Source organism: Micromonas commoda, chromosome 6 (assembly GCF_000090985.2).
Source record: "Micromonas commoda chromosome 6, complete sequence".
Taxonomy (NCBI): domain Eukaryota; kingdom Viridiplantae; phylum Chlorophyta; class Mamiellophyceae; order Mamiellales; family Mamiellaceae; genus Micromonas; species Micromonas commoda.
Window position 1 is genome coordinate 1286422 of NC_013043.1, and position 15445 is coordinate 1301866.

Sequence of the window (15445 nt, forward strand, 5' to 3'; positions counted from 1 at the left end):
CGGCCGCGCAGCAGCCGAAGCACAACAACCGATACGTCGCCCACCCTTCGCTGTCGCGCGGGGGGGTGGGCGACGCGTCGACCGGCATCGGCGCGCCCGCGCCCGCGTCGGCCAGCGCCCCCGCCCACCAACCCCAGCCCAACCCCGGTCACCATCACCAGAGACCCGGTGGCGACGGAGCGGGGTTCGTGCCGGCGTACGGCGGCAACGCGGACGCCGCCGAGGGCGTCCGGCGACTCCAGGAGGGCATGCGACGCCGCCAGGGAGCCCCCGCCGCCGGTCCGAACCCGAGAGTACCATCTTCGGACCATCAACATCAAGGGGGTAGTAATCAACGCGGGGGTCATCAACAACAACAACAACATCCCGCGACAGTATCGACGTCCCGCGCCGCCCCGCCCACCCCACTCGGCCTCGCCGCCGAACGCGGCGACGCGGCGACGTGCCGCACCCTCCTCAAGGACGGCGCCGACCCCGACGGCGTCGGTCCCCGCGGCAACCGACCGCTACACTACGCCGCCTACGAGGGACACGCCAAAGCCGCCGAGCTCCTCTTAACTCACGACGCGGACGCCAACGCCAGGAACGACGTCGGATGCACCCCGCTTCACAACGCGTCCACGCGGGGACACGGCGACGTCGTCGCGTCGCTCATCGCCGCGGGGGCGGACGTCAACGCGGTGGACGTGGACGGCGTCACGCCGCTGCACGTCGCGTCCACCCGGGGGGTCTCGGAGCAACTCCTTCGAGCGGGCGCCGATCCCAACGCCCGTCGCAGAGACGGTCGCACGCCCCTGCACGAAGCGTGCGAGCGCGGGGACGGGTGGGCGACGGAGGCGCTGCTCGGCCTCGGCGCGGCGCCGGACGCGAGGGAGAAGGCTTCGTGCGGGGGGCGAACGCCGCTGCACGTGACGGGGGATTGGCGATGCGCTCGAGCGCTGTGCGCGGCGGGCGCGGATGTCGAGGCTGTCGCGGACGGGAGCGGTTGGACGCCGCTGCAGACGGCGGCGGCGGAGGGCAAGGCGGAGGTTGTGCGAACGCTGTTGGAGGCTGGGGCGAGGTCGAACGCGAGGACGTCGGTGAAGATTGGGTGGGGCAAGACGGCGTTAGATCTGGCGAAAGAGCGCGGGCACCGCGAGGTGACGCGGCTTCTGGGCGGCGGGGGTGGCACTGTCGGGGGTGTCGGGGGTGTCGGCGCCGAAGGGTTAAACGAGCGCGGAGGTGGGGACGCGCCGAACCCGACGGTCGACGGCTCGAACCCCGTCGGGGCGAGTGGCGAGTACCCGCACGGCGCTCAGGCGTACGCGCAGTACGCGAGGGCGCCGCACGCCAAGGCGGCGGATGCCTACCCGGAGGGATCCGGAGGCGTTTTTTCTCCGGCGTTTTTACTCCGGCAATTCGCGTCCAGCCGGGCGTTACTCGCGTTCGTCGTCGTGACGCTCCTGTTGCTGCTCGGGGGTTTGTCCGCGATCCGCGGGATGCGAAACGAGCTCGCGGAGTGGCGCGCGTTGCGCGAGAAGAAGGCGGCTCGACGGGAAAAGGCTGAGAAGGCGGCGGCGTTTAAAAAGTCGCAGGAGGAGGAGGCGGCGCGACGGAGGGCGGTTTTAGCGGAGGCGGAGGTGGCCAGGGTTCTCGCGTGCCCCGCGGTGGTCACGGAGGCTGCGACCAAGGCGGCGGAGGAGGCCAAGGCCAAGGGCGAGCCCAAACCCCGCAAGGATCACAGCGCGGTGCACAGGTGCGTGCTGGATCTCGGCGGTCCCGGAACTTCGACGGAGCTTCGAGCGGATTCAGAAAAGGGGGGAGGCGGGGACCCGAGCCGGTGCGTCGTGTGCGCCGAGTTTCTCGCGGACGTCGCCGAGAAGGTCAAGATCGAGCTCGCCGGCAGCGGGTCCAAGGACGGGGCGGGTACCGCGGATAGGGTGCTGGGAACCGCGTGCGGCGAGGCGCAAGGCGGGGGAAACAGCCGACACGGTAAGCTCTGCGACTCGTTGCTCACGCTTCGCAAGGATGTCGCCCGGCCGCTCGGGTTGGGGGTTCCGCCGCGAAAGATTTGCGAGCGCGTGTCGCAGAAGGATGCGCTGATATGCGAGCTCAAGGCGGCGAAGGAGGGAACGGTGGGGGCGGAAGGCGGGGACGTCGCGGCGTCCGACGCGTTTAAGAGAATATCCCTCTTGGTCCATCCGGACAAGCACCGGGGGCATCACGGCGCCAAGGCCAACGCCGCGTTCAGGCTGCTGAAGCAGGCGAGAGACCACTTCGATCTGAAGGCTAAGCGCGAGGCGGAGAGGCTGAAGAAGGAGGAGGGCGGCGAGTAGCGAAAAGGGGACTCCGTTTTTTTCACAAACGAGTGTCTGGACACGCATCCGGACCTCCGCTAGTAATTTCAAGCCTTCTCGTTCGCCTTGAGAGTCTCGTAGATGAGCATCCTCCAGAGCTTGATCACGAACTGCTCAGCCTCGTTGTCCAGCACCGGCTCCAGCTCCGACACCATGTCCTTCGCGCTGAGGTGCTCGCCAACCTTCTCCACCACAAACTCCACCAAACTCGGCTCCTCCTCGCCCAACAGCTCCGCCACCTTTTTGCTCACCCACCGCTGCACGCTCCCGGACAGATTGGACGCGTCGTACGTCCTCCAGTCGACGTCGTACTTGAACAGCTTCTTCTTGTCCGTCGGGATGCTCTCGATGAGGGACCCCCTGGCCTTCTCCTCCTTCTCCGCCTGGTTCTTCTTGGCGATGACCGCGGCGGCGCGCTTGGCGGCTGCTGCGGCGGCGGCGGCGGGATCGTCCTCGTCGTCCTCAGCCATCGTCGACGCGGGCGCGGCGGCGGCGGCGAGCTCCTCCGCGGTGTACTCTATGGGCACGAGAGCCTTTTTGGGCCGCTGCTCCTCGTCCTCCACGGCGAACACGGAGAGTTTGCGCTTACCGCCGGCGGTTTTTTTGGCGGGTTTTTTGGCAAAGAGGGGCGCGGGCGCGGCGGGAGCCGGCGACGCCTCCCGATTCGCCTCCTCCGCCGCCCTCGCCTCCTCCGCCGCCCTCGCCGCCTCCTCCGCCGCCCTCGCCTCCTCCTCCTCCGCCGCTCTCGCCGCCTCCCGCTCCGCCGCCTCTTTCGCCGCCCGTTCCGCTTCCTCTTTCGCCTTCGCGTCCTCTCGAGCCCTCTCCTCCTCCTCCGCCGCGCGATCTCGCGCGTCGCCCTCCCTCTCCCGTTCGCGGTACCTCCGTCGCCGCTCCCGTCGTCGCTCGTCCCTCACCCACGCCGGAGGTCCCAGCGCTACCAACGCCTCCAGCGTCTGCTCCGGCGTCGGCGACGTCACCCCGGCGTCCGCGAGCGCTCGCGTCGCCGCCGCCTCCTCGGGCTCGGGCGTGTTCAAATCGTCGTCGACGTCGCGAGCCCTGTCGCGTTCGACATCGCGCGCGCGTTCGCGCTCGCGCCGCGCGTCCCTCGCGCGGTCCGCCTCGACGCGTTCGACCCGGCGTTCGCGCTCGCGGTGTTCGCGGTCGAGTCGCGCGCGTTCCTCGCGTTCGCGTCGTTCGAGGTCGCGCCGAGCCCGCTCCTCCTTTGCACTTTTTTTCGCCAGCTGTGCAGACCCGGGCGCCGATAGGGGCGCCTCGACGCCCCCCGCGCCGCCGTCGGGCGGCGGCGGCGCGATCGAGTCCGGGTCCCTCGCGGCGATGAACTTGGGGGCGCCGAACGCTCCCCCGAGCGGCGGCGGCGGATTGGGCGGATTGGGCGGGGCGGCGGCGGCTCCGGCTCCGGCTCCTAGCGCCCCGGCGAGAAACGCCTCGGCTTCCGCGGCGTGCCCCGCCGCGGCGACGGCGGCTTCGAGCACCGCGCGTCGCTCCGCATCCACCGACGCGTCCTCCTCCGCGGTGACCGTCCGTTTCTCCGTGTACCCCTCGACGTACGCCTTGGTCGCCTGGTTGACGTTGAGCAGGAGCTCCTCACCCGCGACGGGGAATCCGTCCAAGATCCTCATGGCCCGGAGGACGCCCTCGGCGTCGGCGAACTCGCAGAAGCCGAAGCGCTTCGGGGTGTCGTTCTCCGGGTCCATCACCCTCTTCCAGCTGCGCACCTCGCCGCACGCGTCGAGCAGCTTGCGCACCAAGGCGTCGTCCACGTTCGGCGGGATCTTGCCCACGTACACGGTGGTGCTCTCCTTGGCGGGCGCGGGTTCGGCGGGCGCCGCCGCCGCGGGATCCGCCGCGGGAGCGACGACGGGAGCCGCGGGCGGGGGAACGATGCCGGGGGGAAGGGGCACGCCCGGAGGTGGCATCATCGGTGCACCCTGCGTGGAGCGAAAGGAGGTGGAGGCGGTCAGTCGTCGCGATGGGGATCTCGCGAGGAGCCGATGAAGGGTTGCGACGATCGGGCGAGATTGGCGCGGGCGCTCACCGCGAAAGGGGGCACGCCCATCGGCGGCGGCATTCCGGGGATCATGCCGGGGTATACCATCGGCGGATACCCCGGCGGCAGACCTCCCGGCGCTCCTGGAGGGGGATACATAGCCCGAGAGTCCCGTCGGCGGTTGAGACAATGATTGACGCGAGAGAAAAGCGCTCGGCAGTCACGGCAAAACGACGGGTTAATTTCTTGAGTTGCCGGCCCCGGTTCACGCACCAAGCGAATCTTCACAGGAGCCTCCAGGGCAGTGCACGTCAGTCTGGATACGCGAGTGACGATGGCCGGGCTCCTCCGCCTCTCCAGGCAGCTGGTCGGGGCCGGCCGCATGGCCTCCCTCGCCGCGCCGGTCGTCTCGACCCGCGGCATGGCCATCGACGTCGACACCGGCGGCCGAACCCACGGCGGGCTCAGCGACGAGGACCGCATCTTCACCAACCTGTACGGGAAGCACGACCCGTTCCTGAAGGGCGCCATGAAGCGCGGCGACTGGTACAACACGAAGGAGCTCATGCTCATGGGTCCCGACTGGATCGTGAACGAGATGAAGGCGTCGGGTCTGCGCGGACGCGGAGGAGCCGGTTTTCCCTCCGGTCTCAAGTGGTCCTTCATGCCCAAGGTGCGTCGAACGCCGCGGCCCCCCACGTAATCCACCAAGAAACCCTACTGTACCCACGTTCGCAGTGACAAACAGTCAAAAACCAACCGGGATGTTCTGTTCCGACTTTCGCCCCGCCAAACCCCCGTCCATCCGCTGACGTTCCGTCGCGCCGCCCGTTTCCCAAACCCAAACAGGTCAGCGACGGTCGTCCCTCCTACCTGGTCATCAACGCCGACGAGTCCGAGCCCGGCACGTGCAAAGATCGCGAGATCATGAGGCACGACCCCCACAAGCTCCTCGAGGGCTGCCTCATCGCGGGCACCGCTATGCGCGCGAGAGCCTGCTACATCTACATCCGCGGCGAGTACGTCAACGAACGCCTCGCGCTCATGAAGGCGCGCGACGAGGCGTACGCGGCGGGCTACCTCGGCAAGAACGCCTGCGGCTCCGGCATCGACTTTGACATCAACATCCACTACGGAGCCGGCGCGTACATTTGTGGGGAGGAGACGGCGCTCATCGAGTCGCTGGAGGGGAAGCAGGGCAAGCCCCGGCTCAAGCCCCCTTTCCCCGCGGGCGTCGGCCTGTACGGCTGCCCCACGACCGTCACGAACGTGGAGACCGTCGCGGTCGCTCCCACCATCCTTCGAAGGGGCGCCGATTGGTTCGCCTCTTTCGGTCGAAAGAACAACGCGGGCACGAAGCTCTTCTGCATCTCGGGTCACGTCAACAAGCCGTGCACGGTGGAGGAGGAGATGTCCATCCCGCTCAAGGACCTGATCGAGAAGCACTGCGGCGGTGTGCGAGGCGGGTGGGATAACCTGCTGGCGATCATCCCCGGCGGATCGTCCGTGCCCTTGATCCCCAAGAGCGTGTGCGAGGAGGTGCTCATGGATTTCGACTCGCTCAAGTCGGCGCAATCCGGTTTGGGCACTGCGGCGGTGATCGTCATGGACAAGAGCACGGACGTCGTGGACGCCATCGCGCGCTTGTCGTACTTTTACAAGCACGAGTCCTGCGGGCAGTGCACCCCGTGCCGCGAGGGTACCGGGTGGCTCTACGCCATCATGGAGAGGATGAAGAAGGGCGACGCCCGGCTCGAGGAGATTGACATGCTCCAGGAGCTGACGAAGCAGATCGAGGGGCACACCATCTGCGCGCTGGGCGACGCCGCGGCGTGGCCGGTGCAGGGGCTGATCAGGCACTTCAGGCCCGAGCTGGAGGCGAGGATCAACGCTCAGCCCACGAGCGAGCAGATCGCGGCGTGATCGCGGCGTGAGTGTACCTAAATGTACGGATAGAACGACAAAACCAAGTTGAATTTCCATATTTTCTGTTTCAAAGCGCTTCACGGCTAACGTCACTACTCGGCGTCGACTACTCTAGCTACTAAAATTACTACTAAACCTCACTCACTCGGCGTCGTCCCCCCAGCGATCCTTGGGCTCCGGAAATCCCAGCCGTCGCAACCTGACGCGCAGCGCCTTGGCCTCCTCCGAGAAGAGCTTCAACCCGAAACTTCTTCTCAACCGCCGCGCAGCCTCGGCGCGTTCCCTGCGCCCGACGTCCCCGTTCCCCGCGCACATCCCCGCGCACCAGCGCACCGTCTCCCGCACCGCGTCCCGGAGCGGCGTCGGCGCGAAACCGAGCTCCCCGATCGCCCTCGACGGGTCGATCGCGCCCCCGTCCACGGAGGGGTAAAACTCGGGCGACGTCCTTTGGCGCGACGACGTCCGGACCGACGACCCGACTTCCGTCGCCTCCGCCGAGTCGTCCCAACCGCGCTTGCGCCCGCGCCCGGGCTCGCGCACCTCCACGACGCTCCTCGCGCCGCCGGGTGCCTCCCCGGGTGCCGACTTTTCGTCCCCAATCTCGCGAACGCACTCGGCGACGTGCTCGACGATCTCCTGGAGCGATACCCGCTCCACGCACGCCACGTTGTACGAACGCCCGAGCGACGCGTCGCACTCGCCGCGCGCCACCTTCGCGACGAGCGCCGCGACGTCCGGGGCGTACGCGAAGCTGAGCGCTCGGGACCCGCCCGTGGCGAGGTCCGGGGACACCACCACGGGGCCGAGGATGTCGACGCACTGGACCCACATCTGGTATCGCCACAGGCGGTACGTCCCGTCGCGGGGGCCGATGACGTCGGGGAGTCGAATCGCCAGCCACGGAACCGGCACGAGGTCGTCGTCGTTAACGTCGTCGTCGTCGTGACCGTCGTCGTCGCTCTCGCTCTCGTTCTCGCTGTCGTCGCTGTCGTCGCCGTCGCTGTCGTCGCTCCACGTCGCCGCGTCGTCGCTCGAGCTCGAGCTCAGATCCGGCGCCTCCTCCCCATTACTCGTCGCGCGTCCATCCATCCCCCTAGTAGACGCGATCTTGGCCAAAATTTCCTCGCACCGGAGCTTGTGATGCCCGTACCGATCCCCCCTGGCGAGTGCCTCCGCCGCGGCCGCGTCGACCGGGCGCCGCGCGTGTTCCTCGCGAACGCCGCCGCCGTTCAACGTGTTCAACGTGTTCGACCCGTTCCCGCCGTCCCCTTCCCCGTCGTTCGTCTCCTTCTTCCTCTCCCCCGTGCACGCACTACCGAGAGAGGCATCCTCGCGCGCGCGTTCGTCGCACACCTCGTACACGGAATCCGACGACACGAACACGTACCGCCGCGTCCGCCCCTTCAAACCCCGCAGCGCCGCTCGCAGATCCCTCGGCGTGAAGCCGCTGAGGTCGACGACGACGTCCCACGCGCCGTTCGCGCCGAGCGTGGTGCCCGTCGCGACGTCCACCGCGTCCGCGAACGCGCGCGTTTGTTTCCGATCGCACACGATGTGCGCCACCTCGTTTTTGGACCTCGGATACCCGGCGTCGCCCCTGAAGGCTTTGATCCCATCGCCAGCTGTGTCGAAGTCGTAAGTGTCTGGGGGGTGAACCGCGTCGGGATCGCCGAGCCACTCGCGGCGCCCGCGGTTGACCGCGGTGACGGCGTGACCGTCGCGGATGAGAGCCCGGACGACGTGCGAGCCGATGAAGCCGTTGCCGCCGAGGACCAGGGCGTGACGGTCGTCGGTCGTCGTCGTCGCGTCAACTGGATTCATCGACTGGATGGGATCGACCGACTGAACCTGCGCGATTGGGGACGGAGGATGGGTGCGCGTGGGTTCGGGTGAGAAGGTTTCGCGATGGGTACCCGCGATCGACGAGATCGCGGTCGAGCGCGCGGGATGAGGACGAGAGGTGGAGATGTTCCCCGTCCCGCGCCACGGCGTCGCGGCACTGATCGCCGCGGGTCGCGTGTGGTGGTGCGGCATCGGGGTCGCGGGGCGGGCAAAGGCAGTTGAGGCGGCCAAAACGGCAGCGCTCGGCGCCGAGCCCGTGGTCCCGACGATGAATCTACCAGGAATGTAACGCCACGTCGGGCATCGAGAGTTGACCCGTGCAGCTGACATACTCCTGGCGCGGGTGGTGGGTCGGGGCGAAAGAAAATTGGCGGCTCATCTTTGCACGGGCACGCGGGCGGGTCGCCGGGAACGGGACACGGGAAGGGAGGCGCACGCACCCGCGAGACGTCGAAGCTCACGTCATCGCGCGTCAGGGCTCGTTCGGTCGAACCACCCCCGGACACCGACGCGACCCGCGACTCTGACGACGACAGCCTCATCGGATGGTGGAACGTCCTTACCTAACATCGATCCAGTCGTCGCGTCTCGGGCACGGTGGTGCAAATATATTCGCAATTCAATCAAAAACGCCTCGCCGTCGTCACCGCGGGCTCCACACGTGCAGCCCCTTGTCGTAGAAGCTGCACGACACCACCACGTCCTCGGGCGCCCCCCCGCGCTTCCACCCCCAGTCCGCTCCGTACGCGATCGACCCGTGGCCTTCGTACCGAAACGCGACCGACAGCGAACCGGGCTCCCATACGCCGCCCGACTCGGACTCGACCCCCCCGGCTTCGGCTTCGGCTTTGTTCGCTTCATCGATTTCATCGATCGATCGCGACTCGCGCCCGGACCAGTCGACGATCGCCACGCCGCCGCCCATCGCCGCGCACGCCATCGCTCGCCTCTCGGGGTGCCAACGAAGCCGCCACGTCCCGCCGCCGCAGTCTACGCCGTCGCACGTTTCCGTCGGCCGGCGAATACATCGGCAATCCCACAGCCGGACTTTGTCGTCGTAGGACCCGGTGGCGACGACGTGGGGATCGTGCGGCGACGGCGCGACGCACGTGACGCCCGCGCCGTGCGTCCTGGAGTTTACGAACGCGGGAGGCGAACGGTCGAGGCCCGCGCGAAGGTCCCAGCCCTTGAAAGCCGCGTCGTCGGCGCCGGTGAAGATGAACCCGCCCCCCCCGTTCGATCCGAGCGACGACCTCGGGTGCGCGAAGGCCACCGCCCACGCCTCGAGGTCGTGCGCGCACTCCCTCTCGTCCACCACCTCGAGGTCGCCGGACTCGCGCCACGCGAGGATGCGCGCGCCGCCGTCCGCGCCGACGACGGCGAGGCGACATGACCCGAAGTATTCGCTCCCGCCGGTGTCGGCCGGGCTCCAGTCCACGCACGTCGCCATGCCAAGCCCGCCCCCGCCGCAGCGCACCGACGCCATCTCCGCGACGTCGAACGACGACGACCCCGTGTTGCCAGCTGTGTCGTCGCCAGCTGTGTCGTCGTCGTCGTCGGGGTTGGAAGGCGACACCTCGTAGACGGAGACGTAGCCCCCGGCGTCCGCCTGCGCGATCGCAGGGACGCCAGCTGTGTCGCCGCTTTTCGCGAGCGTCGCCGGCGCCCACTTCAGCTCGAAGATGGCGCGCGTGTGCCTCGTCGTCGCGCACGGCGCGAACGTCCAGCGGTCGCGCGGGCTCGACTCCGCGGCGGCGTCGTCGTCGTCGGCGGGGCGGAGTTGGTAGAGGTAGAGCTCTCCGACCCTGGATTGGGGTTCGTCCTCGTCGCCCGGTCTGTGCAGGTAGGACGCGACCGCGCAGAGCTGCCGGTGCGACGCATGCGGGCACACCTCCACGCCGCACGCGTTCAGTCCGACCTCCAGCTCGTGGTGACGCGTCATGGCCGCCGCCGACCGACGCTCGGAAACCTAAATAAAAAACACAAAAGAAAGCGGGGAGAGAGGGGGCCTTCGCCGGTCCCAACCCTCCCCGCTTCGTCGCTCGCGGCGGTCGCCTTCCCACGCGCGGGAGCCCTTGGAGACCCTCGGTAACTCTCCGCGGCTCACCCGCCGCGATGTCGTCCGCCGCGGTACGCTAAAACCCACTCACCCTCCCGCGATCGCAACCCCGATCCACCACGCACACCCTTCCAGACCCACACCCCCAAGCGAAGAGGTTGCCCTCACTTGGACTTGAAGGCCTGCTGGGCGTAGTGGATGACGTAGGGCGCCACGCGGATGGCGGCGATCCACCCTGCGAGAAGCAGCGCGTTCTGTTTGAGCTCCTGAATCGCGGGGTCGGGCCTCGCCATCTTGCCGGGTGACCGTGCGCGTGTTTGTGGCGCGACGAGTTTCCCTTGGCGGAGGATGACTGCCAGCCTGGTGGGCGGGGGTCACGTTTATTTTGAAGTTGGCTGGGGCGATCCGCGGCGGTCGCCACTGCGTACCGCACAGCCATGGCCATGGATCAGAACCCCTTCAAGAACACGGACGCGTGGCGAAGGCACCCGCTGCTGAACAACACGTGGAAGCACGGCGCCCCGGGCTTCTTCATCGGCCTCGCCGCGTTCTCGGCGTTCTACGCCTACGACAAGGCCACCTCCAGGAAGACCGCCAAGCACTGAGGGAGCGTGCCCGGTGGTGGGGGTGGGGGGCCGGGTGTTGTCGGGTAGGGTTCGGGGGCCGACGCGGCGGCGCGGGGGCGACCGCGTCGGTGCGCCGGACGGATTTAGGACGGAGGAACCGCGTCGGGCGCGTGTGACGCGTACCCCGCTCGGGGCGATGGGCCGCCGCAAGCGGAAGAGCCGCGACGAGGACGAAGCGATCGCGCCCAACCCTAGCGCATCGTTCCAGATGTTGGGCGGGACCGGGACGATAACCGCGCGGTTCATGCGCGACTCCGGCGCGCTTTGGCGCGATCGCGACGACGCCGCGCTCCGCGCCCGACTCGCCGATGACGGCTACGTCTTGCTCCGACGCGCGCTCGACCCGGCCGCGGTCCGCGCCGCCGCCCGGTGCGTCCTCCGAGCCCTGCGCCGCGCGAGGCCCGAAGCCTTCGCACGGTTTGGGAACGACGACGCATCCTCCCCATCCTCCTCCGACGACGTCCTCGCCGTCGGCGCCTCGGGCCTCGGGCTGCTCTCCATGCCGGAGGTGGCGCAGCTTCCGAAGGTTCGGGACGTGCTCGAGCACCCGTCGCTGTTCGCGCTGGCGGACGCCCTGCTCCGTCCGGCGGCGGCGGACACGGCTGTGTGCGCCGAGCATCAATCGTCGTCGATCATCACTGCCAAGTACAAATGGCTGAGAGCCGTCGCGGGGGGCGAGTTCACGGGCGTGCACGTGGACCGCGTGTTCCTCGGCGGCGGCGGGCACGACGCGCTCGTCACGCTCTGGATCCCGCTCGGCGCCGTGCGACGCGTCGACGGTCCCATCATGGTGGCCCGAGGATCTCATCGTTCAAAGGAGTTTAAAAACTTTCGAGAGACGTACGGCCGAAGCGACGTGGGCGCCGACGGCACACACAGCGGCTGGGCCACCGACGACGCGTCCGCGCTGCCGGGGTTACTGCGGAAGATGAACGGCCGCGGAAACGCCAATCGAAACGGCTCGTCTTCATGCGACGTGGACTGGCGCACGGCGGATTTTGAACCCGGCGACGTCGTCGCGCTCGGCGTCGACGCGTGCCACATGTCGGCGTCGAATGAGAGCGGCGCAAACACAGCTGGCGGGAAGGGCGCGAGGGTGAGGCTGAGCTGCGACACGCGGTGGCAGCCGGCGTGCAAGGAGACGGATCCGAGGATCAGGGTGTGGAGGCGCAGGGTCGGCGACGCCGTCGTGGACGAGGTCAGGGATAGAGCTCGGTAGTAGACCCGCGGGTTGACGATGTAAACCAGAAAGTTAGAATTTTGTCCGAGCCGTGACGAGACTGCGAGTGAGTCAACCCTGATGAATGGGTCCGTTGCTTTCGTGCGACGAAACCGCACTGCTCCTGACGCCCGGCATTGACGCGCGTGACCACGACGCGACCGCCGTGATGGTGCGATATCTCGCCCGTTCGAACCTTTAGGACGCCAACCGCGCGCGTGCGGGGTGTTTTCCCGACGCGGACCCCCGAACCCGCGCGCGTTCCCCCCAACCCCGCGACGACCGGATTTGGGTCACCGCTGCTGCATTCGAACGGGGTTGGAGCCCAAGGCGGATTGGCTGACCTCCACCTTCCCCGTCTTCCCCTCGCCCTTTCCCCGCAGACTTTCAAGACTCAAAGCCTGGGGCAGCTCCAGGCGCAGCGCGAGACCAAGCGCAGGCAGCAGGATAACTTCACCGCCGCCCTCCAATCGTGAGCGCCCCGGCCCTGCTCGTCCCATCGACAAATGCCCCCCGTTGAGAAAAAATCTTCCCCCCGACCGCGCGAGCGGATGGGCCCCGCCGAACCCCCGCGACTGACCCGCGCCCGTCCGCCGCAACCCCCGCAGCCGCATCGATGAGAACATCGCCATCGCCAGCGCGGTCCACTCCTTCGAGAAGACGGACGACATCCGCCGCGCGCGCGAGGCGCGCGAGCGAGCGGCCGAGGAGCGCCAGCTCGAGGCACTGTACCGCGCGCACAAGGAGAAGGAGCTCCGAGCGCGCGCGCGCGCCGAGGAGGAGGCCATCGTGGACGCGCTCGAGGCCAAGAAGAAGGAGGCGTCCAGGCGCCAGCTCCTCGTCAAGCAGGTTGCGGATAACTCCCAGGAGCTGCGCGAGCTCAAGGAGAAGCTTCGATGCGCCGAGGTGAGCTACGAGCGCCAGCTGCAGATGGAGGAAGCCGCCATGCTCAAGGAGCGCGAGGACGAGTACGACGCCGCGATCCACTCCGTCATGGAGCAGCAGCGGGTCAAGGCGGTGTTCGAGGAGGAGCGCGCGATGGCTGCCAAGCGCAAGGAGCGAGCCGCGTCCAGGGAGGTGCTCGCCGAGCAAATCGAGGAGAAGAAAGCCGCGCAGGAGGAGGCGAGGGTCGAATACCTCAAGGAGCGCGAGCAGGTGGACGCCATCGCGCGGGCCATCGCGGAGGAGGACGAGGCGGAGCGCCTGCGCAAGGCCCAGAAGGTCAAGGACACCAAGGCTTGGGTGGCGAAATTTCTCGAGCTCCGCGAAGATTTGCGCGAGCAGGAGCGCCAACGGCTGCTGGAGGAGGAGGCGCAGATTGCTCGGTTCGCCGCGGAGATCGAGCGCAGGCAGAAGGCCACCGAGGGTATGCGCGAGGCGCAGCAAGCCGAGAAGGACCGCATCCTCGAGAAGCTCGCGAAGGAGAAGGAGGAGAACGACCGCCGCCGCGACGAGATGGAGGAGCTCATCAACCGCCTCTACTTCGAGGAGGCGGAGGAGAAGCATCGCGCCGCCGCGAAGGAGAAGGCTGCGCGCCGGGCGGCCATGGAGCGGGACGTCAAGGAGGCAAACGAGCAGCAGCGTCGCATCAAGGAGGCGATCAGGGTCCGCGAGATCGAGCAGGAGCAGGAGTTCCGCAGGGTGATGCTCGAGAAGTTTGCCGAGGAGGATCGCGTGGAGCAGATGAACGCGCAGCGCAGGCGCATGAAGATGCAGGAGCACAAGCGCGAGGTGGAGCGGCTCGCGGCGGTGAAGAAAGCCATGTTCGAGGAGCAGATGGCGCGGGAGGAGGAGGAGGCGGAGGCGATCAGGGAGGCGGAGGCTGGTCGGGCCGCCATCGTGGAGGAGGAGAGGAAGCGGCTGCTGGTGGAACACGCGGCGAGGCTGAAGGATTTCCTGCCCAAGGGGGTGCTCGCGTCGGGCGAGGACCTCGACCTGATCAACACGGTGTCGTCGAGGCTCGGGTCGATGTCGATGACCGGGACGAGCAGGGCGGGGACCAGGGCGGCGGGGTCCAAGGCTTTCGCCATGTGACAAAGACGATTAACGCGAAAAAGCGAAAAAGTGATGATTTTATAAAAACGTCTTTACTACACCGAACGACGTCAGGCGTCGTCCCTCCCGGCGAGCGAGGGCCTTCGCACCGCGGGTCTCGACGCCGCGAGCCGCGGCATCCGCACGCCACCGACCGGGATCGATCCGCCGACCTCGGGCTCGCCCGGCGGAGCCATCACGTCCACCTTACCCGTCTGCAGATAAAACGCCGGAGTCACCCACGCGCCGCACCCGCACTGGCAGCCGCTCCAGTTGAACGCCCCGATCTTCACCTCGCACCGCGGGCAGCTCAGCTTACCCTCCGTGGAAACCCCGTCCTCAACGCCCTGCATCCACGCGATGGGCTGCGTGAAGAGGTTCTGACACCCCCCCGCCGATCCCGACCCTGACCCCGCGCCCGCCGCCTCCATCTTATGCCGCTTCCTCCAGCTGAACGCGTCGATGCCCTGCCCGGGTCGGTGCGGCAGGAGGTTACCCCCGCGCGCCACCAGCCGCCCGCACCGCCTGCATCGGATCATGCTCCCAGCCTCCCTGCCGCCGCCGTGCCTCGGACCGACGATGGCGACGCTCGCGGAGCCGACAAACGGGACGAACCGATCGACTCGCGTTTCGCCGCCAGCTGTGCGCTCGTCGCCAGCTGTGTCGACGTCGGCGCCCGGATCCGGTTGGACGTCCGTGGCGTCGACGTACCCGCGGTACTCCCTGCGCCTCGCGAGTCGCGCGACGCTGTAGAGCCTGTAGGCCTCGTCGGCCATGTTCAGCTTGCAGTCCATGGAGCGCCACAGGCGGAGTTGAGCCACGAAGCCCGCGTTGGGATCGGCGCGGGGATGCGCGCGGCGGACGACTTCGAGGGCGTCGTCCGCGTCGACGCCGCGGGTCTTCATGACGTGCGCGGCGATGACCGCGCACGAGCGCGAGACGCCCGCGTGACAGTGCACGAGCGCCCCGCCGCCCCGCCTCGTGGACGCGGCGGACGAGGACGCCGCAGCTGCTTCCGCATCGTCGTCGTTCACCGCCGCCGCCGCCGCGGCGCGGTTGGCGTCGCGGAGCCGCAGGGCGTCCCGGATGAACGCGACGCAGGCGGGGATCTGCGTGAGAAGGTCCCCGTCCTCGTCGTCCTCGAGCTCCACGCTCAGCGTCTTCACGCCGTTCGAACCGCCGGCCGGTCCGGCGTCGTCGTCGTCGTCGTCGTCGCCCGCGGGATGCCCGGGAGGCGGGTAGCCGATGGAGATGAGGTGCGTGATGCCCAGGCTCGGGTCCGCGAGCGCCGAGGCGACGGCCGCCTCGGAGCACACCCACAGCCCGGGCTCCACCTCCGACGGGCGCTCCTCGCCCATGTCGACGGCTGTGACGACTCGGCTCCAACGCCGCTTG

General features: G+C 68.5%; 8 protein-coding genes across 8 annotated transcripts; 4 read left to right on the top strand and 4 right to left on the bottom strand.

Annotated features, from left to right (window-relative positions):
* Positions 1 to 401: 401 nt before the first annotated feature.
* Positions 402 to 797, top strand: MICPUN_76461 (predicted protein; the record flags this gene model as incomplete). The annotated part of the gene is made up of 1 exon (XM_002502992.1): positions 402 to 797. A coding segment is annotated over one exon (396 nt), but the record flags the coding sequence as incomplete, so codon positions are not given.
* Positions 798 to 2383: 1586 nt separating this feature from the next.
* Positions 2384 to 4276, bottom strand: MICPUN_101215 (predicted protein; the record flags this gene model as incomplete). The annotated part of the gene is made up of 1 exon (XM_002503337.1): positions 2384 to 4276. One exon carries the CDS (start codon positions 4274 to 4276, stop codon positions 2384 to 2386), a length of 1893 nt encoding a protein of 630 aa, XP_002503383.1.
* Positions 4277 to 4765: 489 nt separating this feature from the next.
* Positions 4766 to 6349, top strand: MICPUN_94594 (predicted protein; the record flags this gene model as incomplete). Its single annotated transcript, XM_002502993.1, has 2 exons — positions 4766 to 5017; positions 5194 to 6349. The coding sequence occupies 2 exons, from the start codon at positions 4766 to 4768 to the stop codon at positions 6265 to 6267; spliced, it is 1326 nt and encodes a 441-aa protein (XP_002503039.1). The 3' UTR covers positions 6268 to 6349.
* A 62-nt stretch (positions 6350 to 6411) lies between these two features.
* Positions 6412 to 8304, bottom strand: MICPUN_101217 (predicted protein; the record flags this gene model as incomplete). Its single annotated transcript, XM_002503338.1, has 1 exon — positions 6412 to 8304. The coding sequence occupies one exon, from the start codon at positions 8302 to 8304 to the stop codon at positions 6412 to 6414; it is 1893 nt and encodes a 630-aa protein (XP_002503384.1).
* Positions 8305 to 8710: 406 nt separating this feature from the next.
* On the bottom strand, positions 8711 to 10054 carry MICPUN_105774 (predicted protein; the record flags this gene model as incomplete). The annotated part of the gene is made up of 1 exon (XM_002503339.1): positions 8711 to 10054. One exon carries the CDS (start codon positions 10052 to 10054, stop codon positions 8756 to 8758), a length of 1299 nt encoding a protein of 432 aa, XP_002503385.1. The 3' UTR covers positions 8711 to 8755.
* A 554-nt stretch (positions 10055 to 10608) lies between these two features.
* Positions 10609 to 10776, top strand: MICPUN_59657 (predicted protein; the record flags this gene model as incomplete). The annotated part of the gene is made up of 1 exon (XM_002502994.1): positions 10609 to 10776. The coding sequence occupies one exon, from the start codon at positions 10609 to 10611 to the stop codon at positions 10774 to 10776; it is 168 nt and encodes a 55-aa protein (XP_002503040.1).
* Positions 10777 to 12101: 1325 nt separating this feature from the next.
* MICPUN_59659 (predicted protein) lies at positions 12102 to 14050 on the top strand (the record flags this gene model as incomplete). Its single annotated transcript, XM_002502995.1, has 3 exons — positions 12102 to 12188; positions 12409 to 12488; positions 12625 to 14050. 3 exons carry the CDS (start codon positions 12102 to 12104, stop codon positions 14048 to 14050), a joined length of 1593 nt encoding a protein of 530 aa, XP_002503041.1.
* A 71-nt stretch (positions 14051 to 14121) lies between these two features.
* Positions 14122 to 15408, bottom strand: MICPUN_101220 (predicted protein; the record flags this gene model as incomplete). Its single annotated transcript, XM_002503340.1, has 1 exon — positions 14122 to 15408. The coding sequence occupies one exon, from the start codon at positions 15406 to 15408 to the stop codon at positions 14122 to 14124; it is 1287 nt and encodes a 428-aa protein (XP_002503386.1).
* Positions 15409 to 15445: the final 37 nt, after the last annotated feature.